Below are 26,436 nucleotides of genomic sequence, written 5' to 3' on the forward strand. Positions count from 1 at the left end.
GCAATATTTTACTTTACGGTTGAGAGTTGGAATTATAATAAATGTTGATTTATGATCTGTTTGGTGTGTGTTTGAGGAGCTTAAAAGTGCGTTTAATATTCAAAAAATTCATTTGAAGAAAAAAGTATCTGTTTGGTAAAAAAAAATTGAAAGCTCTTTTAAGGGTTCAAAAAGCTTATAAATGAAATTTTTGCTAAAAATTATTTTTTGACTTAAAACTCTATTTTTCAAACACAATTTCAAACATATTCTTAATAACTAACTAGCATTATCATGTTAAACCAATAAGATAAGGTGAGATAAAGGTATAGTATAAAAAGCATTACTCTTTGCTGAAAAATTTTAATTTATGTTTCGTTTAAGGTTCAATAGTTTGAAAAAACTAGTATAACATAAAAAATAAAATAAAATAAAAAAACAAAGTAAACAAGGGGGAAAATTTTAATTTATGATTCCCATTTTCAGGTTTTGTTCTTACAAAAAGGAAAAATTCAGGTTGTGTCAGCTTACTCGAGCTGTAAGACTTGTCCTGCTTTCGTGGCTTTAAAGCAAGCTACAACTCAAGCCCTCATCCCCAAGTAGCCCAATGGAATAAAAAAATTATATGGAAAGATGACCAATGTTTGTCAACTTAAAACTTTATAGTAAAAAAATGCCTTTATTTTTTTAATTTAGTTATTCACTTTTTCAAACGCGTACATTTACGCCTTATATTTTTCCTATTAATTTTCATTATTCTATTTTAATGTTTGTTCTTTCAATAATTCATTTATTTTTTTTCAAACAATTATATTTTTTAAAATTTGTCTTTTTTTAGCGGTCATATTTTTCCAAATTTCATCTCGGTTATATTTTTAACTGTTCTTCTTTTCTTAATGGTCATACTTTCAAAATTATATATTTTTCTTTAACGGTCATTTTTTTAAAAAAATAATAATAATAATAATATAGAGGAGAGGAGAAAAGAGAGCATCCAAGAAAAAAAAAATTGAGAGGAGAAAGAGTGATAGAATAAAGAAGGGGGCAAGGAGAAATGTGCTTCCAATAAAAATCATAAATGCACCCCATGTCTCTAGAGGAATAGACCAACTCAATGGTAATAGACTCAGATACTTGAAAGCAGTCTATCTTACAGCTGCTGCTTGGAAAGATTATTGCATCTTCTTCCTTTCTTATTTCTACAATCTCCTTTGGGAGCCATAAAAACTATGTTGGTGAGACAACATTCTCAATTGATTATGACCACAAAACCCAACTCCTTCCACCACCTTCAGTTATTGATGGTAGCAATTGGCAGGGTTCTTTTTTTTTTTTTTTTTTTGAGATTAATTGGCAGGGTTCTTAATGCAACAAGTACTGCAGCAGTGAGTAAATCAGGCCTGCTCGGATTCAGCAAAACAATTGAGCACAACACTGACAAACATCGACAGGAATCAGAATACCATACACCCATCAAAATCTTCAATTTTATTAGGTCCAACTCTCCCCAATTGGATCCATCAAATTGATGGAAATTTTCTGCAAGGGAAAGTGAAAGGAGAGGCACCTGCTATGAACCTTTGCTAAGACAGCAATGGCTATGAACCCTACACCTATATCATATCACTGAATAGTTGCTCAATCAAATACAAAAGAACAAACAATTAAGACTGAAGTGAATGGTTGAGCATATATTGTCATGTGACAATTGAAGAGTTTCTGTCAATAATTTCGTACTCTTGACCAGCTCGAACCTCTTCGTTATCCATGTTCCGCCTCATTTGTATGCTCATCCTATTCATGTCACCACAATCTGTAGTACACCATCATTTCAAACCATCCTATTACAGAGAATCTTCGGATATCAATTCAAAGGGACTGCTGAACACCGAAAGTGAAGTAGCTCCTACCTGCAGGAGCATCTGCCTTTTTTGGGGGATCAGGAAGAGTAAATCTGGTGTGAGGTCTGTGGTTGACGCCTTGACGGTAATATGTCACTCTGCTTTAATGAAGAGTTTCCCCCAGCCGAGCTAGGATACTTCCCTAATGATACAAATAGGGTATAAAAGCAAGTTCAAGTCACCTCATTCATGTTCATCACCAGTGACATCTCTCTCAATTGCTGCCACAAACAATGATATTTGTTATCAGTAAAAGGCTGCAGGCCGGTTTCCAAACTTTCAAGACCCTCCTTGGCCACAGCTTATATAACATAAGTCCTACTCTCTGGGCTGCTTGCAAAAGCAGGCACTGAAAGTCCCCAGTTAGGTGTCAACTATAAATTCCTAATTCAATCATAGATGTTTGAAGAGGCAAAGGAGCAGCACATCAAAGCCATTAAAGAAGACAATATCAAGCATGAATGGAAGCCCTTCAGAAAAGGATTTAAGTGAAATTTATAGGATTCATGAGCCAATTGGAATGCCAAACCTCTTTCACAATTTGAACTGACGAGGAAGACGGGCACATCTAGTCTGCAATCTCAAAATCTCTTTTGCAAAACTTTGATTCCCCGTTAGCAAAAGCCCATCTAGAACCCGATTAAAAGTAAGCTTCCGGGGCAGAAATCCTCTATCAACCATCTCAACCAACAACCTTCCGGCCACCAACAAATCATCCGATTTCTTCCTCACAAACATTGCACTTATCAAAATATTATAAGTATCCAAATTGGGCAAGCAATTCCCACTACCCATCTTCTCAAAAACATCCAACCCTTTTTCGATCTCTCCAGCATCACAAAAGTAACGGATCACAATAGTGTACGTCTGAACATTCGGCTCACACTCATCCTCATCCTTCATTCTTTCCACAAACGTCAAAGCCCTGTCCATTTCACCGGCATGACACAATCCTCTAATAATCACATTATAAGTTGTCGAATTAGGGGCATACCCTTTCCTCAACATCTCCTCAAAGACCAATATGGCATTCTCCACGCTATCCTTCTTACACAAAACCTGAATCAGAGCATTGTACGTAGCGACCGAAGGAAGCACGCCCTCTTTGACCATCTCATCAAAAATCCTTCTAGCTCTCTCAATCTCACCCGCGCAACCAAACCCATGAACCAAGGTAGTATAAGTAACAACATCAATCCCACATTTCCTCCTCTTCATTTGCAAAAAAAACTCCCAAGCTTCCTTGATCTGACCAGCTCTAAAATACCCTTTAAGCATTGTATTATAGGTCGTTAAACTCGGCTCTAATCCCCTCTCCACCATCTCCTTCAACACCTCCAATGCCATGGGCGTGCGCTTAATCAAACACCACCCATTTGCAATAATGTTATAACTAACACAATCAGCCTTAAACCTACTCTTTAGAGCCTTAAACAAATTATAAGCCATTTCGACGCGTTTCGACTTACAAAGAACATCAAGAATCGTATTGAACGAATTCAAATCCTGAACACAACCGTGTTCCTGCATAGATAAGAACACCTTGACAGCTCTATCGGGTTTTCCAGCGGCGACGTACCTCTCGGCGACGATGGCGAACGTTTTTGGGCCTGGGCCGATGCGGCGTGCGCGCATTCGGGCCATGAGGGCCCAAACGGCCTTGTAGTCGCGCATGCGGGCCGCGATGTCGATGGCGAGGTCGAAGGAGTCGGAGGAGGAGAGGGAGTGGTGGCGGTCGACGGTTTTGAAGAAGTGGAGAGCTTTGGGTCCGTGGTTGGAGAGGCGCTTGAGGGTCCTGTTGACGAGGTCTGAGGTCCATTGAATGGTCGGGTCTTGTAAGGTTTGGGTTAGGGTTTGTGGGTTGGAGCTGAGGATGAGCTTCGCTAAGGCGGCATCTCGCGGCGGCGGTGTTGGCGGTGCGGTTGTGAGGCGGTGGAATTGGAGGAAGTAAGGGGGATTTGGAGGGTAAACTTGATAGTGGAAGGAGAATGCTGGAGGAGTTCTCCGGGAAAGCAGGTGGAACAACATTTTGGGGGGATGTCATACATACGTTTAGGCCTGGATATCGGTCAAAACGGTCCGGTTAAGGACCTTATCGGTTATTAACCGATAATTTTCGGTTAAACGGTTTATTAACCGATACCGAACCAATAAGAATTTTAACCGATAATTTCGGTTAAAACGGTACACGATTAAACGGTCCGGTTAAACCGGTTAACCGATTTAACCGAGAGCTTTATATTGATTTATTTTGTGGGGCCAAAAACCAAAAATGAGTTTTTTTGACTTTTGAGAGCCCAAATACTTTTTGTTGGGCTAAAATAATTTATTAAAAATGAGTTGTTTTAGGGACCAAATACTTTTTGTTGTGACCCAAATATTTGTTTTTTGGGCTAAAAATTGAAACTTTTTTATATTGATCCACTTCAATTTTTATTTTTTTTTTTAATATTATAAAATACATTTTTTCAAAGCAAATTGACTAATTAACATAATGAATGCTAATTAGACTAGCAAAACTAGTTAATGAAAAATGCTTTTACCAAAGGCAAAGAAATCTCATCAAATGCCATCACTTAAAAAAAAAACATCAAACCTACCCAAACCCAAATTAAAATAAAATTCATTAATGAATAATAAACAAAGTATTAACTAATTAAAGTCACTTAGCAAAAGGAAAATAAGTCATGGGCAACACCATTACACAAATTCGAAAACCTGTGTCACTTGTGGGAATTTGGAAACCTCTCTAAAATACTAAACGGCGCCGTTTTGGGACTAGGACTTAAAAAAAAAAAAAAAAAAAAATCCGGTTTCTTATCGGTTAACCGGTTAACCGATAAGAACCGCTTAACCGGACCGGACCGAATTCCGGTATACTTTTTTTAACCGATAAGGATATCGGCATATCGGCTACGGTTTATATCGGTTCGGTCGAAGCCGGTAGACGGCCGGTTAAACGGTAATGGTTAATTTGCCCACTCCTACATACGTTGTTGGTTATAAGCCTCCTCAAATTTAAGGACGTGTTTGTTAATGGATTTTGGTCCGATAGTATAATAAAAATTGATTGATGTAAAAAAAGTAAGAAAATTTTTTAAAAAATAAATAAAATATTTGGTATGAAAAAATTGAAAACATTTTGTTTCGTAGTAACATTTTTATTTAAATAGTAATAAAAGTGATTGATGTGATATAAACAGTAAAAATATGTTGAAAAAAAAAAAGAGAAAAATAGTAACGATTCAAAATCGTTTAGCAAACGAGGCCTACAAAACTTTTATCATTTTTATAATTTCAAAAACAATGGCCATATTTGTTATTTTTTGTTTTGTTTTCTCTCTTTTATTTTTTATTTCCAAAATAAAAATATTTATAAACAATTAAAAGTATAAAACACTCTAACTACACAAAAATATTTTTCCAACGTTTATAACTCTAAGGTTTCAACTTTCAAACATCATAATATTCTTTTTCAAGTTAAAAACAACCATTTCCCAAAGCGCAACCATTTCTCAAAACTAAATAATTTTGTTGGTTGATTATTATTTTCGTCCCACCAAACATTCAAAAATGTAATATCTTTTGTATTAAATATTTTATGCGGATCCAAACATAACTTTAGGCTAAGTGTTTTGCACTTATACCAAGTTAATCTATATATTTGAAGTATTTAAAGATCCTAGAAGTAAATTATTTGTCCAAAATAGTTAATATCATCAACCCTTTGATAGAAATCATTTGACGTCTTCGTTACAACTAATTGCTGATTAACATATGATATAGTTGATGACTTCACTTGTTGTAAAATTACACTTCTACTCCAAAAAGTTAATAAAATAAAATTAAAAAAATTACCCCTCACTTGATGAAGGATGGCCTTGAGGTATATTCTCCCTTCACTGGGAGCAACTACCCGTCAGAAGAGGCGGCCGATCTGCCTTCAACTATTGAAGGGCAACATTCCTTTATAAAGAAAGTGGTCGATCCCCTTCAATGAGGGATGACCACCCATGGCGACGAATAATCTCTCATTTGTTCCCCACTTGGTGAGGGGTAGCATCTTCCTCACCAGAGATGGCCACGATTGTCTCTTCCTCATCTTATTTGCATCCGACACAATAAAATAACATTTTAACTATTTTTGTTGAGCTATAGTGTTAATAATACTCTCCATCCGGCTCAGCAAACTAGTCAATAGTCACTAGTTTGCTGAAGAGCTACAGTGCTCAACAAAGTTGTTGAGCATTGCAGCTTAACAATCTATAATTTTATTAATAAAAAAATTATTTCAGTATCTCTTCTCTAATTAAAAATCATTTAAACTTCTTTCTCCTCACTTGTAGAACTACATAAAGAATAAAAAATAAAATTTAAATAAAATATTAAAAGTTAATAGTTAAAATGTTAAACTAGATGTAAGTATTTTAAAAAAGTTGATAGCTAAAATATAAAAAAGTAATATTTTGGTTAAATTTAGCTAAATTTTTACTAAGCCGGACGTGAATGCTCTTATGAGTGACAATCTCCCTTCACTACCAATACATATGAGGGGTGACTCATATTTTTCTTTTGTTTTTTGTTCTTTCAATTTATAATAAAACAATAAATTTACAAAAAAAAAAAAAAACTCATCAATTATTTTTATGTATCAATTGATGATTGGTTATGACGTAAATTCATATGTGCATCTAATAATATATATAATAATAGATTGATTACCATTAATTAAATCAAAGATAGAGCAATTTGCTCAATCCAAATTACATCACGGATACAATCAGAAAAATTCTCCAACGAAACATTATCCATGAAAGAACGTTTTGCCAATTGGGCAAGCCGATGGGCGGACTGTATTACCATCTCTACCAATGTGTAAACACTGCCATCCTATGAGAGATTTGAGAATCTATTGCGTATTTGACACTATATGCCCATGTCGACCTAGGTTTATCTCCGTAAAACAGATTGCTTCCACCACTGCTTTTGCATCTAATAATTTTAATCAAACGGTTGAAATCAATAATCTTTTTGAACAAATAACTTATCCTAAGATTTTTAAGGCTATATTTGTTAAAACTTTATTCTTTTGTTTTCTCTTTAAGTCATCAATTAACATTGACAAACAACTTAACATACAAAAAAAAAAAAAAAACCGCCAAACTAAATCATGGGCAATGTTATTTTTTGAATCCCTAAATTTTGAATAAAAGCCACAAAAACTCGCATGCATCGGCGGAATCTAAAATAAAATTTTAACCTACCGTGCCAAATCCAAATTTGGGTTGGCGCTCAATCCAAACATCCTTCTCCACTGCCCTCTCTCTCTCTCTCTCTCTCTCTCTCGCTACAGCACCTCTCCCCGAGCTCCTATCCTCCTCAGTTCTTGAATCGGCGAGGTTGTTTCATCAGAGCGTCTCCGCCTCCCACCACCACTTTCGGCTTTCTTTTTTCCAAACCGAAAGGTAAGCTTCTTTTTTTTTATCCAGCTTTAATGGGGAATGTTTTGAGAGATTAAATCCCTGGCTGTGAGTTCCAGACCTGGTGTTGTCTTCTCCATCTTACATGTTTCGGTTACAAATGTCGGATTTTGAGAATACGTTTGGCTTTTGAGTCTGTTTGATTGCTATGAAAATAGATGAAAGGGAAAGAAAATATCTGAGAAAACTTGTGCCTTCTCGATCATTTTATAATTTATTTATTTATTTTAAGTCTTGTTTTTTTCTTTTGAAGTCACTACCAACTGGTTTCTTGTTGAGATAGTGATTAATCCTATAGCTCAGAAAAAAAAAAGGCTCATCCTATGCTTTGTCCAATAGATCTGATCTGGAAACATAAATTTGAGTAGGAATATTGGAGAGTGACTTTAGAACCGAAAATATTGATTAGCGTTTTTCGAGGGGTTCATTCGCGCTTCCATCTTTCCACAAAAGTTTATTTTTGTAATTAGCAATAAAAACAATAAAATACCACTATGTACACTTCGAGGCGGAGGCTAGCACTGATGATTTTCATTATTGACCAACTAGCACTGATGGTTTTTCCCGTAAAATTGATCAATATTTGGTGTTTATGTCTTCTTAAGCCTTGGGCTGTACTTCGACTCTTAGGTTATGATTTATGAAATGCTCATTCGATGGAAGATGCAGTAGTATGTGTTTTACTTTTGAGTGATAATCAGCTGCGGAAGATTTTTTGAAAGCATGAACTGGCTATAACACATACAGTTTGATCTTTATCCTACCATACTTTTAGATCAATTTGATACAACTACAAACCATGGGACTAAATAAATATCTTTTTTCTTTCAAAAACCTAGGCACGTGCTGGTCAGTGCGAACCGCCAAACGGGGTGTACGTTAGAGGCGGCCACAATTTGATTTTTATGAAGAAGAGTGCGAGCAATTAAGCTGAGAGAGATCGATGAGTTCGAAAGAGAGTTGCAAAAGTGAGCTCCGGACTGCGATTCATCAGCTCAGTGATCGTGGCCTTTACTCAGCCTCCAAATGGTACTCATACTCCAAACCCTAAGCCCCCAATCTCTGTCTCTGAACTTATTATTATTTAATGTTTGAGAAGTGCTTTTATTGTTGCTTTTGGAAGTGAGATCTTTATGCATACTGAGCAAGCCTGAATCATGGATCTGAACCACTTTAATATCTCTTTAATTCATTTAAGCTAATCTTCTATTTTGGTTGAATTTCGTGTTTGTGTCACTAATTAGTGTTAAGTTTTTTATCTTGATGCTCTATTTGATAACTGAGCAACTTGGGCAAAAGGAAAATAAGTATTGGGGGTTCAAAACCCTATAAGAGGCTCGAACTGAACTAAGTCAATTAAATTGAGTGCAGTTTTTCTCTTCCCAGGTCAAAATTGTTGTAAAAGTCTTGTTTTCAGAATTATATTGCTACCTTTTTTCTTTTAAATTTTTAAATTTTTTGTTTTTCTTATCTTCAGTATTTGGTTATTTTCATTGCCAATGGATTTTGATTCGCCATTGTATGTGCAGGGCAGCAGAACAGCTGGTGGGTATCGAGCAAGACCCAGCAAAGTTCACGCCTTCAAACACCAGATTCCAGCGTGGAAGCTCAAGCATTCGCCGGAGATTCCGCACAAACGAGATTACTTCAACACCGATTGCCGGTGTGTCATATGTGTCGACTCCAGTGATGGAGGAGGACGAGGTGGTGGTTGGTGACTTTTACCTTCTGGCCAAGTCATACTTTGACTGCCGGGAGTACAGGAGGGCTTCTCATGTGCTTCGAGACCAAACTGGGAAGAAATCTGTCTTCTTGCGTTGCTATGCGCTTTATCTGGTTTGTTGCATTCTCTTCTAAGCATTGTATAGTTCCTGTTGGTTCTGTTTTTGTTCTCGATCTAATTAAATGATGGTGGGTTTTGATGCATTAGGAATAAGACTTGTTTTCCCCTGATGTTCTTTATTGACTGTGGGATATAATTTATTTGAGATTCAATTGTGGTGAGTCTAAGGGAAGATTGGTTAATTCAGTATGATAGAAAAAAGAATATTTCTTTTCTAACATGGGTTTAAAAAAAATCTTATGTGTTTTTGGTGAAAGCATGTAGAGGAGAGTCTTTCGAGGCGTTTAGTTATCATTGTCAGAGTGGATAGTGATTGTTGCTACAAAAAGCATGAAATATGCAAGAATGGGACTCAGTTGCCAGAAAAAATCATGGTGTAATGAGGTTTTGTTCAGATAAGACTTGATTTTGAAATCTAGGTATGAAATTCACCTAATTAAAGAACACAGAAAAAAAAGCTAAAGAAATGAAAGCCCATTCATGTGTAAGATTAGAAGGTTGGTGCTTTTCAGGATTTTATGTTGGATCAAATACCTATGATTTTGCACTATCGGCAAAAAAGACTGAAAAGACTTAGCAGCAAGTCATTAAGAATGTGTTAATTTATAGTGCCATACACATTGCAAGAAAATTGAAGAATATAGTGGTACTTGTGAGACAGAAAAGGGGTTGTACTTATCTTTGTTTGCTTACTTTGATCCATTTTTAATCTGGCATGACTGACATGATCTCCATTAATTTATTAGAAAGGGTTATAATCTATTTGATCTCTGTTATATTTCAGAAGTTTTATTCATATAGATACCATTATTCTCATTGTGTCATGAAGGCTGGAGAAAAGCGGAAAGAAGAAGAAATGATAGAACTTGAGGGACCCTTAGGTAAGAGCGATGCCGTGAACCGTGAACTGGTCTCTTTGGAGCGCGAGTTATCAACGCTTCGCAAGAATGGCACAATTGACCCCTTCGGGTTGTACTTGTATGGTCTTGTGCTCAAAGAGAAAGGCAGTGAGACTCTTGCTCGTACAGTTCTTGTTGAGTCTGTGAATAGCTACCCTTGGAACTGGAATGCATGGTCAGAGCTGCAGTCTTTGTGCACGACAATTGACACCTTGAACAGCCTTAATCTCAATAACCATTGGATGAAGGACTTCTTTCTTGCCAGTGCTTATCAAGAACTTAGGATGCACAACGAATCTTTAGCAAAATACGAATGTCTACAGGGAACTTTTGGTTTTAGTAACTACATCCAGGCTCAAATTGCAAAAGCTCGGTACAGTTTAAGGGAATTTGAACAAGTTGAAGCTATATTCGAAGAACTTCTAAGAAATGATCCTTTTCGAGTCGAAGACATGGATATGTATTCCAATGTGCTCTATTCAAAAGAGTGTTTTTCTGCCCTGAGTTTCCTTGCACATAGGGTATTTCAGACTGATAAATACAGGCCTGAATCTTGTTGCATTATTGGGAACTATTACAGTTTAAAGGGGCAGCATGAGAAGTCAGTTGTGTATTTTAGGAGGGCACTCAAACTGAACAAAAATTATTTATCTGCGTGGACACTTATGGGTCATGAGTTTGTTGAGATGAAAAATATTCCAGCTGCTGTTGATGCCTATCGACGGGCTGTAGATATAAATCCGTGTGATTATCGAGCATGGTATGGATTAGGGCAAACTTATGAGATGATGGGCATGCCATACTATGCTCTCCATTACTTCCGAAAATCTGTATTCTTGCAGCCAAGTGATTATCGGGTGTGGATCGCAATGGCTCAGTGTTATGAAACGGATCAGCTTCTCATGCTTGAGGAGGCAGATAAGTGTTACAGAAGGGCGGTAAAATGTGACGACAGGGAAGCAATTGCCCTTCACCGACTTGCAAAATTGCAAATTGAGCTTGGGCGTCGTGACGAGGCTGCGTATTACTACAAGAAGGATTTGGAGAGGATGGAAGCTGAAGAGAGGGAAGGACCAAATATGGTAGAAGCCCTTCTTTATCTTGCTAAATACTACAAAGCCGAGAAGAGATTTGAGGAATCAGAGGCGTACTGCACCCGTCTTCTGGATTATACTGGCCCGGTGAGTTTTAATAAATTTTGTTCTCTCTTCTGTCTATGGTTTCCATAAAAATTAACCCGTCTTACAAATTTGTTGAACGCATAAAAATTTGAATCACTAATTTTGCTCTTCTCATGCCCATTGATTACAGGAAAAGGAAACAGCAAAGAGTTTGCTTCGAGGAATGAGAACATCACAATCTAGTTTCCCTTCAATGGATGTCGAGCACTTTGCCCCCTGAATTTCTCGTTACCACACAGATGTTGTATGCCCCCTTCTCCAAGCTTCTGGCTTAGGGAAATTAGTGAATGATAAAAGGCTTGGATATATCAACCTATAAGCGTATCTTCAATGCTGCATAACAAATTGATGTATTTTGAAATGAAATGTAATTAGTTCTTTCCGAATGGGGATGGATGGACCCAACAGAATGTTTCAGTCTAAGAAGCTGCAGTTATGAGTTCGAAGTTTGAAAATAATTTCCTCTGCTTTTGGAATTGGTGTATGAGTTAATTTATCAGTGTCATATTAGGCCTAGAGATGATATAATTAATTTTTTCAACTGCATAACTGTGTGCATTCTCACTTGCCAATTGTCTTCTTCTTCTTTAGTTTTGGTGGGTGGGGATTGGGGCTAGGGATGAAGCGTTGATTTGAAAGTCGGCTGATGAGACCCGGATGATGATAAAAGCTGCAAATATTCCGGTCTCCGTTACCCCCCCTCCCCCACCGGCACCAAAGAAAAATAATCCAGCAAGTGGAAGAAAGCTTATCGCACCAACATTCTTTATGCTCTCTTTACCTTAGAGAAGTGGACACCGGTAGTAGTGGGAATATAAGGCAACATGTGAAATCTTGAATTTCAATCCCATGATTTTGGAGAACATTATTTTCCGGTGTTCTAATTAAGGAAAAATCTTGTCTTGTAATTTTTCATGACTTAGGGCCTATTTGGGAGTGCGATTTCAATAAGTGCGATTTTAAAAATTGCGTTTTTAAAATCGCTACTTTTTAAAATTGCACAGGCGTTTGGTAAAACATACTAAAAAGTACTTTTTTTATCAACCGAGTGTTTGGATAATATTAGCATATAATTGCGGTTTCATGACCAAATTACCAATAAGGATGAACAAGACAGAAAAAAAAAAGAGAAAAGAAAGGTTTTAAATATATTTTAAGTGGGTATTCTTGGTATTTTTTTTCATTCTCGTTCTAAAAAATGTAACTATTGCGCCAAGCCGCCAAATATCTTTTTAATAGAAATCGTGATTTTGTTTTAAATTCGCACTTTTTCAAATAAGCACCCTCTAATCAGCTTATGAAAATCGCAGATTTTTTTGCGATTTTAAAATTTGCGTTTTTAAAATCGTAATCCCAAACACCCTAAAGTTGCGATTTAGTTTAAAATCGCAGATTATTTTTTTAAAAACGCACTCCCAAACGCACCCTTAGTAATAGTCCAAGTTGTGTAAACTCAAATGGAAAAGCTCTCTTATCCATATCAGGCATTCTGGGGACAAAAAACAAGTTGACGTTGGGGTTCCTTTTGATCCACATTACAGCTTGTAGTACATCAATTTGTGTTGCTTCAATACCCAGATAAATTATGATAAAAATAAGACGGATTTAATTCCTCAAATTGTCAATGAGTCATCTCATTTAGTGGTTGCACTTGCACTTGTCCGCCATAGATGGCGACCAATGCTTATTATGTCGAATTCCGTCAGCAGCTACTTTCCAGATCTATAGGCATCTCCAAAATAGAGACTATTCGCCAACAACTTGGACAGAATATTGATAGCAGCTATTTTCCAAATCTATATGCGTCTCCAGAGACTCTTCTGCAGAGACTGTCCATCTTCATGAGCAATGAGAAATTTGGTTGGGGGAGGGATGGGGTAAAATCCAGCCCAATCCCCAAATGCTGAATGTTCTAACTAGCCATGACATATATGAATGAACTTAATATCTACCATTCCATTCAAAACAGGTCCGACTATCCAGGAGGACAAAGTTAATCATCTCGTATAAGATACAAATTCATATTATTATCCACCTGCAAGCTGCAAGCTGCAAGGCATAAGTTCAATCACATTAACTGAACACAAATTTCAGAGTTTCCAATAGCAAACAACCAGTCTAGAATTAACGTCTCAGTTGCTTCTTTTTATTCAAGCATTTAGTTTCGACTTGGGTCTGTGAAGAACCTGTTGATGGATGGCATAATTTCCGGGGACTTGTTGCGGACAAATTTTCTCAGGAAATGCTCAGAATACTTCTCCCCCTCAGCAAAATTGTCCAGCACTCCCGCGGCCCTGGACTCCTTGTTCACTCTGGATTAAAAAAGAAGAAAAAATTATGCATCACATATGCAAGATAATTACCACTTACACGACAGTTCCTCACACGATTATCTTAAGCATATAAGTGAAGGATAAAAGAGTAGAAACTTAACCCTAGAAACTTAACTAAATCCCCCAAACAAAAGCAAAAAAAAAAAAAAAAAAATTCAATGTCCAATATATTTTTTTTTGATAAGTGCAAAAGCCTAAAGAGAATAGCTTAGAATTCTGACAAATGGCAGCCTAAAATGCTGACAAATTTCCCTCTAATGTATCCGTAAAATGCTTATATAATATATAAGCATAAATCAGAATACATTATAAATCTAATAGGATTTCTTTAGTATCATAATATTAATAGGTCAAGTGGTATTAATGTCCAAATCAAACTGTTGTTAGTTTATCTGTTTTAGGTTCAAAAACATCATGCTTACAAACTTGGTAATTGTATATAGCATTTTGATCCAATAACTTAACATTTTCTTATCTAATTTGTAAATTATCTATTAATTTGTACACATTCATGTTTTTGTGTGTATATCAAATATATAATAGCACGTTAGATGCTAATATATTAATATACAACGGAAAAACATCAGTGCATAGCGTGGGTTAAAGGCTAGTTAATATAAGATCAAAACATCATAATATATGCCTTGAAACAAACTTAAGCATAACTAAATTAGTCACATTTAAATTTGGATTAAAATCACTACTCACCTTGTTTCCCTACCAATCAGCTCATAATTAGGCTAAGCTTTGCAATTATGGAAACTAACGGCTCAATAGATAAGGATCCACAGCAATTACTTACCTGCCCAAATTGCTAACAACTTGGGCAGGTAATGTGAGAAACCTCATATGAGATCCACTGGCCACCTATATGAACAAGTGAGTCTCATATGCGACCTCTCACATTACCTGCCTCAATTACTAGCAATTCGGGCAGATAATTGTTGTGGATCACAATCCCTACTCAATCTGACTAATAGAACTGAATTTAAGGGAAGTGACAAAAATCTTGCACGAAAATAAAGAATACCTACAATATCATTCTTTGAATATGGCAAACAAATTGCCATAATTAAGATAACTATTTTGTCATTACACCTTCCACTTTTTCTTTTATAAGTAAATCATTGTACCTCCAGGCTCCAACTAAAACCACACTTGGTTAAAATAATGATTCCCACATCAACCATACACTCAATGAAGTTTACTTCCAAAAGCTCAAAGTTGGATGCATAAATCCTTTATTGATATCCTGCTATTCGTTGGAACTGAGTTTATGGAGTGTATTCTCGCTCATGTGTCCCAAAAACTTAAGCTTAAGACATAGAACAGAGATAGGTTCAAACTCAGAGCCACCTATCTTGACACCATGATAAATCAACACTTAACCTGAAGCTGATTGGAAATGATAATTCAATCATTTAACCATTATTCAAACACTCACCATCGGCTTAAATTGTTTGTATAACCAATTTTCTTTGTTCCGCACAACCAAACCATCTATATCCTATCTATTCCTTCAATCAGTGTTTCCACTTGCTTCTCACAAGCTCAAGAACGCAAATATTCAGCGACTAATAGCAAGATTCGTCGTTTAGTAACACAATTTGCATTTACACAACACAATAATAGAATCATTAAAAATAAATAAATAGGAGACAGATTAAGGTTAATTTATTAATCGCATAAAAAATAGAATAACAAACTCACACCTGATTCAGGGAGCTCAAACCTATTTTACCTATACAAACTCATAATCACATGCGTATACAAGTGCATATATATATATATATATATATATATATATAGAGAGAGAGAGAGAGAGAGAGAGAGAGAGAGAGAGAGAGAGAGAGAGACCTGACTTCAGGGTTGATGCAGATATTGCGGATCAGCTGAAACCCACAGATCCCTACGGCAACTCCTACGGCCGCGAACAGAGGATAAACCTGCACGTATGCATAGATACATACACATGAGTAAAGAGCTTGAGATCTAAAACTCTAATTATAGAAAGAACAAAGTCGTTCAAATCGAGTCACAGAAAATGTTCAATCCAGCCGTTTGAAGAAAGATCGAGGGTGGAAAGGAGCTCACCTCAGGCCTCAGCCATCGGCTTGGTGTGGATGAAGCCATTGGACGCACAGTACGATAGGAATCGGAGAGAGTGAACAGCTTTGAAAGGCAAGCAAGAGAAGAGAAGAAGAGGAGGCGATTTTATCAGCGTACTTGCCCTTTGTTGGAAATGATGGAACCGGATTGGCTGTGATGGGGAGAGAGAGAGAGAGAGAGTACAACACGGCCCATGGTTTTTGAGTGACCAGTAAACGAATCAGCAGTGGACACGTATAAGAATCGTGTTTCTGTTGGCTCGTGACAATAGCATTTTCCTTCTTGTATTGTATGAAAGGGATGTGTAGCCACCCACTTCATCAAATGGATGTAAAATAAAATTTCTCCAAGAAAGCATTTTCTTTTCTCCAGCCAGTACTACTTACTTTGTGATGGAGCTTAGAATTGATTGATGAAATTCTATTCCGCATAATACAAATTAAATGTTTAAATTTATTTATTTTTATTTGCTTGAGTTTTTTAAATAATGGTGATTAAACATGATAGTAGAATTATCATTTACTTCATATTTTAATTAAATGTTTTACTTGTTTGAGCCCTTTAATGCAAGTTGAGTTTGAACTAATCATGGAATTAAATAATCTATTCAAATTTATTTATTTTTTTGAATGAACTCGAGTTTGTTCACAAACTACTTAATTAATTTATCCCTTTTTTTTTATATAAAAAATAAGTATCGTGATTGTTTAATATTTTCATAAATTTATATTGTTGTTATTTGTTAAGATTTTATTATTTGAGTTAATTAGATAAATTAATCCAAACCTTAAACAATCTAATCTCTATATGTTGAATTTCTTCACTTATTTCCCCACACTCATAAATGACTTTAAAATCACCATTGATTTGTCCTCAAGAGGTAGCTCAATCGGCTAAAACTACGCCTAATAAAACAGATGTCACTAGTTCGAATCCCCTTTTCCCTTCTTGTGCGGACATGTCAAAAAAAAAAAAAAAAAAAAATCACCATTGATTTGTGATGAATCTTTATTAAATTTTTATCAAATAGTGATTTTAAAAGCTACTTTATCTATTACGTAAAAAATAATAAAAATGAAGTTATATGAACTTATACAAGTCGATACAAATTTGACTCGTTTAATAAAAGAGTCTAAATTAATTTCTGTTTAATAAATGACCTGAACTTTAAACAGGTCGAGTTGGAGACTACGAACATATCAATTCACTAATGGTTGTATGGTGTATTACGCAATATAAATACAAGCAGTCTGCCTAGCAGAGGGAGGAATGGGCAAAAAAAGCAGAAGGTCGAAGATCACAGTTCATGAAAAATACGCAACAGTACAAAATTAAGCGCCCCTGCTTCTCACAAATGTGTGGCAGACATACCAGGACTTTTCATCTTTCAGACCCCAAAAACTGGATGATAATCAGAATCTTTCCACCGATGAGCCTAGCTGTACAATGGTGATGAGCATCAGTAGAATACACTCGGCAATGTGCAGATTCATGGACAAGCAGAAGCTTCTTCCGATTAATTTCATTATCTCTCCACCATGACTGATGAAACATTTAGATGAGACTTCCAGCATGTGACATGCGGCAATTGAAGTCAATATCCTCGGTTACAGTCTCTTACACTGGCCATCAGCTTGTCAATTTATCCTATACTTTACGAGCACGGTCACGCCAAGATCCTTGTTGCTTTGCGAGTACCTAAAACCACGATAACAATCACCTGAATCATGCACTAGCAATCTCAAAAACAGACCCTCCCCCAAAAAACCAAAAGCAGGTGAAATTACTTGCCTTCTCGCTTAAGAGGCTTGTGACAAGGCCATTCTCATTGCTTTCTTTTTCGCTGTCCTCCACTTTTGGCTCACTCTCTGCATTTATGGAAGGTGGAAGTGATGATGCTCCAAACATGGCCTCATCGTGAGCAGCTTTGATTTGTTCCTCTCTTCTTGCCTACATATTACAAAATATAAATTACATTGGAAACTCTCTCTCTCTCTCTCTCTCTCTTGATTATCAAATGGAAACTATCATGTATAACAAATAGGTGAAAATATGCTGCATAATACCTCTACTGCAGAAAAGCGAAAGCTCTGGCCAATGTGCTTGACTAACACCTTGTCATCTTCTGCAGCTGCGGACAGGGTAACACATATTATCAGTTCTCTGCTTTTCTCACCCAAAGCTCATAAGAGCTCGTGGTTACAACATACACAGTAGATCTGATTTTCATGTCCTTAATCATATTCAAAGTATAATGATGTCTTTCAGATTGAGCTAACTTACAATCTGATTGATCCAATGCTGTGCTTATGGAATTTCTCCCTCTTTATGCCATATGGTTGGATTCTAAATTATTTACAAGATCATAGCATGAGCACAAGAAGCCTTTGGGAGGTTATACTCAGTGTAGAGATGTCTTTAGGTGTTTGGGATAATCCAATAAATTTGTAGTTTTTAATCTCTTGTTAAGCCATTTCTTGTTAAGACAATGGCTTCTTGTTTGAACAAAACCAATAAATATGTTCTATAGCGAAGAAAATTTATCGCATGAAAGGTAACCTTCCATAACTGCAAAGCCACCACCATCTTCTCAGTGAATAAAAAAGGTAGAAGAAATTATCAATTAACTTGGTGCTCAAAAGATGGCAAGAAGATTGAGTAGAAGCAAAATAGCAAATTCCTTAAAAGTAGTGTGTTTTGAAACTCACGTAATTATTCATTCCTGTTAGAAATTTGTGAATTCCTATGGTATCCTTTTATGTCAGAAAAGACCTTAACAGTGTCTTAATTGGTGACTACAGAATAAATATACCATGTTTACAACTAAGCTGCGAAGTGAATTGCACCTCAACCGCACAAAAAGAACTATCTCTGAAGGCATATAATGTACAATATAAAATGAAAATCTCTGCTGAGATTTGAGAAAGCAATAGATTATGTTGCAAGGAGAAACCCAAAGTACTAAACACCTTTCAACAACTGATCAAACAACAAGTACAGGAATGCACAAGAAAGCCAGAAACAAGTAACCCACAGATTGGGAAAAAAAGCATGTATATCCAATTCTAAAAACACTAACATATGCAAATTGTTGGGAGATAAAGCGGTTATAGAGTTTTTACCAAGAGTACATTAATATACATAGTTGAACACAACTCTAGCCCAAAAGTCTAAGCAAATAGGCTAATGGGCTAAGCTACTTAGGTATATTAAGTATTATTTTCTTTTATATTTTTTCAATGTGGGGCTTAACACTCACAAGTGCACTCACAACACAAATAATAAAAGAGAGACTTGCATGACCAAAATTTATCTCCAGGTAGATATTCAAAAGGCAATGTAACAGACATAAATTGTTCACCTTCCATTTCCTCATCATCAAGTGGAGCATCCTTGTTGAATTCAAACCGTTCCCAACCTGAGCCCAAACCCTTTGTTGCATCCTTTTCAGCTGTATAAAAAGTGATTTAGTGACAGGAAAAGTGTATAATGCAAAGAAAAATAATTTTACTTGGCAATTCTACACACAAGTTTAACTGTTAATCTCTGTATTTTACAATTCTCCTTCACTCAAAGAGAGGATGGGGGGAAGGGGAGTAAGAGAAAAAGGGAAGGGGGGGGGGGGGGGGGGGTGGGGTTTGGGGTGGGATGGATATGAATCTTCAATTTTCTCTAAAGAACGATAAGCTGACAACTCCTTATGTACAAGTACATATATAGTTAAGACTCGTCAATTTTTTGTACTGATTTATAGAATCTCTCCGCAGGTGAAGTTGCGAAAACTTCATTTACAAAGAAATTAAAGCCCTTCACAAAGGCTTCCTCAAAATAAAGCATACATTGTCACTCCAGAACCAGTAAAGCACAAAGATCACAAGGAAGAGTAATAAATTAATAACATCATGTGCAGAAGTTGAAGAAGCACACCATTTGGCACTCTTCCACAGAGTTGGCCACCAACAAAGAGTGGACTGCACAATCAAGTACAACTAAAATAATCAAATCCCCAAAGTCCTCTCTACATATCTTAATAGTTTCCCTTTAATTGCACAACTTCAGAGCACACTTGTTAAATATCATGGGGTATTGTAATTCATTAGAATAGAATTTATCATTCCTGCAATACATTATACTGGTTATGAAATTCCAAAAGTATTATCAACTTCAACATCTTTCCAAATGTTTCAATTTGATAACATACAATACATAGACATCACAAGAAGTATTTAAATAGCCAGAAAATTCTCCCAATATTAACTGTGTTCAACAAAGAAGTGTGTTCGTTGGTGTGTGTGTGTGTCTATGAACATGCTTATATCACTTTATATACCAGCTAGCACGCTCCAAACATGGGAGTCTCAAAATACAAGACCTTGACCACAGACAAGTAATTCCACAACCTGCTAAATTTGTCTGGTTTTGGCTCAAGCATACTGGGTGACCGTAACAAGCATCCGCCTTTATTCCTCCTTCTAGAGCTATTCTTGAGATTTTACCCAACTCATTAACTCCTTTACAGAGCTCCATGAAATAGATACCAGCTTTCATTTAATTAAATAATAACCAATACCCAAATTCAGGATAAAGAAATCGCTGCAACAATTTACCTAAATTACATCAAAGGTAAGCATTTAAGAAACATTTTTACTAAGGATCCAATACGTTACCAGTTTCAGCAAGCTGAAGTTTCATCTTCGCTTTGACTCTTTCAGCTGGTGTCTGTTTACAACAGAGAGACAGCTTTTAGTCATACTTCAACAATTGATGGTAAGAACATAGAAATTAAACAATTTTTGTGGATTCAATTCTTTCTTTTACAGTCAATTCAAACATTCAAAAGCAGTCAATGCTCAACCTACATTGACACCCATCACATTGAAAATTCCAATAATTACTCCAATGCATATAAATCATAAAAATTTAAAACAAAATTAAAACAAAGTTGAATTGCCAGTTAGCAGAATAAGAGAGCTTCCTATCTATGCAAAAAGACATCGAATCACAAATGAACTGGAAGAAACATACATACCATTTGGTCATAGCCTTCAATCAACTTTGAATACTCAACCCCGCCATTCCTCTCCTTCCCCACTTTACCCCCTCTATCCCTGTCCCTATCCCCCCCGTCTTCACTCCTACTCTTCTCCGACCTCGTCCGCTCTCGCTCTCTCGGCGACACACTCCGGCTCCTCCTCCGGTCCCGCCTCGGCGACACACTTCTCCTCCTCTTCCTCCTCTCTCTATCCCTCTCCCTCTCCCTCTCCCTATCCCTATCCCTATCCCTATCCCTGTCTCTGTCTCTATCTCTATGTCTCTCTCTGCTCCTACTTCTCCTTCTCGAATGCCTCTCCCTATCCCTCTCCCTTTCTCCCCTCTCCGAAACCCTAGACCGCTTGTCCTCTTCTTCTTCTTCTTCTGCTAAGCTAGGTTTCTTCCTGAGCTTATTCTGGATGGACTCGAGCTGCGCTTGCTTCTGTATCTCGGAGGCCTTGGTGGGGCTCGAGGCCCTGACGAAGGTGCTGAGGAAAGAGGACGACGAGGTAGGCAGAGCCGAGCCCCTGGTTGGAGCATTGTCCGAGGCCGAGGAGGAGGAGGACGAGAAGCCGAGGCCTTGCTTAAATCTCGCCGCTCCTCCGCCTTTGCGAGTCAGCTCCTCGTAGTACGCCGCGGCTTTCTCTTCCTCCATTTTCCTGCGACTTTTTCCTTTCTTCCAAAAAACAGAGCACTAGAGCAGGTAGTTAGTTGGGTTGACTTGTCGGCTTTACCTTGTCGAAACGGCGTCGTGGACTTGGAAACATTGTGGGGTTTTTCTTTTCTTCTTTTCTGTTTTTTTTTTGGGCCTCCATTTTTTGAACATATATTGGGCCTTGTTAAACAGTGGCCCATTGGATACAAGCACTACAGTCAATGAGTGACCTTTTTCTAATAATGTTGTCTCTCTCAAGCTCAATGCCGGAGCTAAACTGCAAGCATGGTTGTTTGCAGTTCACCTACATTCGGTTCAAAGGGGACAAACATTTGTCCTTGCAAAAAATGATGGAGCCATCAGAATTCAAATTGGAACCTCCAAATTTGAAAAATAGAAAAATGTTACAATCAGTAAAGAAGCCTTCAAAGATGTTACAACATAGATAGATTGTCTTCCCGTATTTATTACGATAGATGTTCGATGTTAGAAAGCTGAAAAAAGGTCAAGGGTTAGAGTGGCATGCTGGGGTGATGGCGGAACCACTTCGATGCTTAAATTAGTGGGAGTACTTTTGATCAGGTGTATGAACAAAATAAAAGCAAGAAATGTGAGAGTTTGTGTACCTAAGCCTTAAGCATAACTCATTATTGAAAATTGGCTTGCAAGAGGATGGTGTCCAATAACTTTTATATACATGACTAATATTGTATTGAAGCCATGTGAGACATTTAGGATCGTAACACTTTTATAAAGGCTCCTATCTTTAGTTGGCAAGTGGGCTGGAGTAAGCATGTATAGAAGGTCAAGGGGACCTATATGGGCTCTGGGCATTCTCGCGATTTCACTTCCTTTTTTTACATACTGAGTGGGTTCAAAATGGTCGAGAGTATATATATCATTTCTCTCTAAGGGAATACCACATTTGGGCCGATTGGCCCTCAACTGGGCCCAAAACATTTCAAAGGTGGGTAGAGTCCAGATACGTTGTATTTGTATCTACTAATCTACCTCCTCCTCCCCATATATATATTCGAGTGGACAAAGACCAAAAGGGTGGTGCACTCAAGGGTTTGCAAGTCTCTCTCTCTGTCTCTGTGGCCAGCTTGTTTGACCGGGGCTATTGGCTAAGCAACAAACATAATGAAGACAATCTCTGAAAATTCCTGCTGGGATGGATTTAGGAAAAGAAAAGGGGCAGTGGATTCAGCAAATCTTAGAAAAGGCAAATAACTCTCATTATGATAGGGACTGCTGTTGGACACCAATTAGACTTTTACTAAAGTCGGTGGGGGTCCAAGACGCCACGCTCTTGCTACCAAAAAGTCCAAGATGCCATGCCCCTCCCCCAACCAAGCAATCAAACAACGATCCACCTCGTACGTCAAAGTTCAAACCCAGTTATAACTAAAATATTTTTTACTCAATGAATATTTTTATATTTACAAACAATAATATTATAAATTATATTTTTATTTTACAATTGTCTGTATATAACAATACTTATTTATAAAAGTGACCCACAAATTTAACACAAAATTAAAGAATTATGATTAAAGAATATGACTGTTTAATTAAATGGTTGAGTTAGAGTTGCCCTATATATATAATCTTATACTCATACTTCGACACGATTCAAACCCAACATCTGACATAATGGCATGCAATTCTTGACATGAACTCAATACAAAATTAGAGTGTTAGAGTTAAAAAATTTCACTCATTTAATTAAACAAGTCAAATTATGGTTAACTTTTATACTCTTTATGTATATATATATATATATATATATATATGCCTTGACACCAGCCAAAATTGACACATGAACAAGAATTGACACTCCTATCTACTATCTACCACTTCATTACTTTCGTTGGCCTCCACAACACCCTTCGTCATTCCCTTCCATTGTGTACCTATGTACTCTATGTGCTACCCCGACATGTGTGGGCAATGCGTGTCCTCCACTCTTTGTATCATGCAATAGTTTCTCAACTCTTTTGTACATTTACTCCATGTCCGCCTTCTTCTTCGTCTCTCCATAGACGGTGTTTCTTTTTATTTTATTTTATAAAGACTATCATATCCAGCTTCAGTGTCCCTTGAGCTTCAATTACAGTACACCTCCCTGATCGGACATTAAAGTGGAGCTCCTCTTTAATGACTTTGGTCCAATTTATCTTATTGTAATAAAAGTTTCTTCAATCAACCGTCCGTTACTTGAATTGCTTTAAAACCCGTCGTTTTGAGTGACCCATTTTTTGACCTGTGTGCCCAAAAAATCACTAGACTGACTTATTTATTTAGCTCATTTTGGTTTTTTTTTTTTTTTCTTTCGTTTTAATTAATGCCATCTTATTTGAAAAAAAGAAAAAGAAAAAAAGCTTTTGAGAAGAGAATGGTGATTCGATCCGATCATGTAAATTGTAACCCACTATGGCTACATCATAATCAAATTACAGTGATAATTCAACACCCCTTTCTCATTGACCCGAGACAACGTTACACTGCTTTTCCATCCTTTTTCGAAACCATGAAACGTCAACAAAACTTTAAGACTTTGTTTGTTTGATGAAATTTCCCTTCATAATATATATATAAATATATTATATGCTCGTGCTCCCTCCCCGGTAACTAATTAACGGAACCAACTGTTTTCTTTTAGAAGGCTTTGTCGGTTCACGCGGAAATGAAACAAAAGAAAAAAGCAAATCTCTTCTCCACAGCCAGGGGCGATCCTATCCGTCCGATAATGCAAATCCAGTTGGATCTGGGAGATGCTCTTTATCAGATACGTTTCCGCTAAAAAGCCAAGCAAATAAGATCCAATCCCCACGAGATCGCAGCGTAAAGTCCGAAACATATCCAATTAGCCAGCTGATTGGATCGCAGCGATATTAAATGGAGCATTTAAGATCTGACCGTTCACGCAAATGGAGGAGAGATATCAGAGATTGAGAGAGAGAAAGAAAGAGACAAGTGACTTTTTCGTATTCCAAGCTTGGGGGCCACCACCTGGCATCGTATCAACTTAGATTGTCTTCTCCGTACCATAATATATTTTGGGAGGTGACCTTCAACTACTACCCTCGCAGCCGGCCGAGGACGGCTTTCCTCTTTTGACGCCGCCGGTTGGTGACGTCCGTTCCAATATATTTTAGTATTTGAAATTGCGTAGTTGCACGGCCATGGCCTCTAGTCAGAAAATGTTTCTTCCAAGGTAAAAAGCCCTAAAGAGTAAAATACGAAGGCTTTTGCCGCTCACCATTTTTTTACGCGAATATTGTATTGGAATTCCAAATAAATTTAATATAAAATTAATGAATTTAAATTGAATGACTTATTTTGTTTAAATAAAAATGTTAAATTAAGATACCTATAGCATTATATTCATGTCTAGACAAATTTGAATTTGACACAAATTTAACAGAAAATTAGTAAGCTAGAGTTAAAAAATTTAACTTATTTAATTAAATGAGTTGAGTTATAGTTAATCTATATAGTTTTATACATTTATCATGAGCGCGAATTGCCACCCTTACTTTGATGTGTGATTCTTTCCTTTCATATATATTGGATATTTATTATTATTATTATTATTATTATTATTATTATTATTATTGACATATCCATACAAGGAAAAGGGAATGAGAGATTTGAATTAGTAACCTCCACTTCATGAGACGCAATTCACAGCCGATTGAACTACCCGTTAGGGACGGTATTTATCAGTTAATAAATAATAGAATTCTTTTTTTTTTTTTTTCCATCTTTTAACCATCTCCATAGTGAATGAATTAATTCACCATTGAATTTATATAAAGTCCATATGAATCCATAAATCTAATAGTTAATGTATTATATATATATATATATATAACGATGGTTATTTAATATGTCTCATATCGGTTTATACCAAACCACACAGTAGTGCTAAAGGAATTATTATCCTATTTCAAACGCACCACCTATATTATATGAATTACTTATATGAGTTCATACTCATTTTGTTAATGTGTTTTTGTTTTGTTTTTTGTTTTTTTTTTTTTATGTTAATGTCTTTTTTTTTTAAAACAATTTTCTTAACAAATGGATCCATAATTACGATCATACTGAGTTTATCAACAAAACAAACTTTTTCTGTCAACAACTTTTATTTGGGGTTATCTATCTCAATCCAACCCCACCTTTTATAGATGGTCAAATCATGTTCGGGCTGTGTATAAGATTTTAGAAGTGTAAGCATTATATTCAAGTCATATCATATGACATGTAAAAAAAAAATTTTAAAAAAAGAAGTCATATCATATATATGAATTTTGATGTTAATTATATAATATAATCAAATAATAAACAGAAAAATACTTAAAAAGGCTAAAGCTGATATCATGCACAATAATGCTGAGAATGGTATTATTGTATGATTTTCTATACAACGAATTGGTGCGTATTATGCACGCCTAGAGAGATACACAAACAAACACTCAATACCTTGGTGAGTTTTTTCTTCCATCTTAAGTTATGTTATGTGCCGCTTTCAATTTTAATAGCTTTTTTGTTAATTATTTTTTATTTTTTAAGGATAAATGGAGGGTAAAATGATATTATATAACATTATTTATTATTCATTTGTCATACATTACTATTAGATTTTAATCAAATAATTATTTTAGAAGTCACTTCAACTTGGGGTAAAATAAGGATAAAAAAGTAGTATATAGCTTTACTCATAAAACTTATGTGCTTTTCTAATTTAGCTTTATGCCACTTTGCTAATTTGATATTGGCAATCTGCCATTGTTTCCCCCAAAAAAAAAAAAAAAAAAAAAAAAAATTCAAAGCTAATTAGCAGTGTCATATCAGCAAAATAAGATAAAAATGTAGTGTATAACATTACTATTTCTTAATAGTTATATTAAAAAAGAGAAATAGTATATGCTATTGTTATGGAAGTAAAATAAAGAGAGTGTAGACATTTTATTAGAGTAAAAAATAATATCCACGTAAGATCATGAAAAGACTAAG

General features: G+C 36.2%; 4 protein-coding genes across 4 annotated transcripts; 1 reads left to right on the forward strand and 3 right to left on the reverse strand.

Moving 5' to 3' along the window:
* Positions 1-1,965: 1,965 nt before the first annotated feature.
* OTP43 (Pentatricopeptide repeat (PPR) superfamily protein) lies at positions 1,966-3,908 on the reverse strand. The gene has a single exon (XM_059585066.2). The coding sequence runs from the start codon at positions 3,906-3,908 to the stop codon at positions 2,415-2,417; it is 1,494 nt and encodes a 497-aa protein (XP_059441049.2). The 3' UTR covers positions 1,966-2,414.
* A 3,167-nt stretch (positions 3,909-7,075) lies between these two features.
* APC8 (anaphase-promoting complex subunit 8) lies at positions 7,076-11,761 on the forward strand. The gene is made up of 5 exons (XM_059585318.2): positions 7,076-7,345; positions 8,200-8,389; positions 8,890-9,196; positions 10,033-11,283; positions 11,414-11,761. Exons 2-5 carry the CDS (start codon positions 8,304-8,306, stop codon positions 11,501-11,503), a joined length of 1,734 nt encoding a protein of 577 aa, XP_059441301.2. The 5' UTR covers positions 7,076-7,345; positions 8,200-8,303; the 3' UTR covers positions 11,504-11,761.
* Positions 11,762-13,259: 1,498 nt separating this feature from the next.
* LOC132173732 (B12D protein) lies at positions 13,260-15,891 on the reverse strand. Its single transcript, XM_059585319.2, has 3 exons — positions 15,711-15,891; positions 15,474-15,562; positions 13,260-13,595 (listed from the first exon to the last, which is right to left on the reverse strand). Exons 1-3 carry the CDS (start codon positions 15,747-15,749, stop codon positions 13,442-13,444), a joined length of 282 nt encoding a protein of 93 aa, XP_059441302.2. The 5' UTR covers positions 15,750-15,891; the 3' UTR covers positions 13,260-13,441.
* Positions 15,892-16,791: 900 nt separating this feature from the next.
* On the reverse strand, positions 16,792-21,469 carry LOC132175111 (serine/arginine-rich splicing factor). Its single transcript, XM_059586941.2, has 6 exons — positions 20,755-21,469; positions 20,393-20,444; positions 19,087-19,176; positions 17,792-17,856; positions 17,517-17,675; positions 16,792-17,423 (listed from the first exon to the last, which is right to left on the reverse strand). Exons 1-6 carry the CDS (start codon positions 21,409-21,411, stop codon positions 17,373-17,375), a joined length of 1,074 nt encoding a protein of 357 aa, XP_059442924.2. The 5' UTR covers positions 21,412-21,469; the 3' UTR covers positions 16,792-17,372.
* Between the last annotated feature and the right edge of the window lie 4,967 nt (positions 21,470-26,436).

This window comes from Corylus avellana, chromosome 3, assembly GCF_965113065.1.
Source record: "Corylus avellana chromosome 3, dhCorAvel1.hap1.2, whole genome shotgun sequence".
NCBI lineage: Eukaryota > Viridiplantae > Streptophyta > Magnoliopsida > Fagales > Betulaceae > Corylus > Corylus avellana.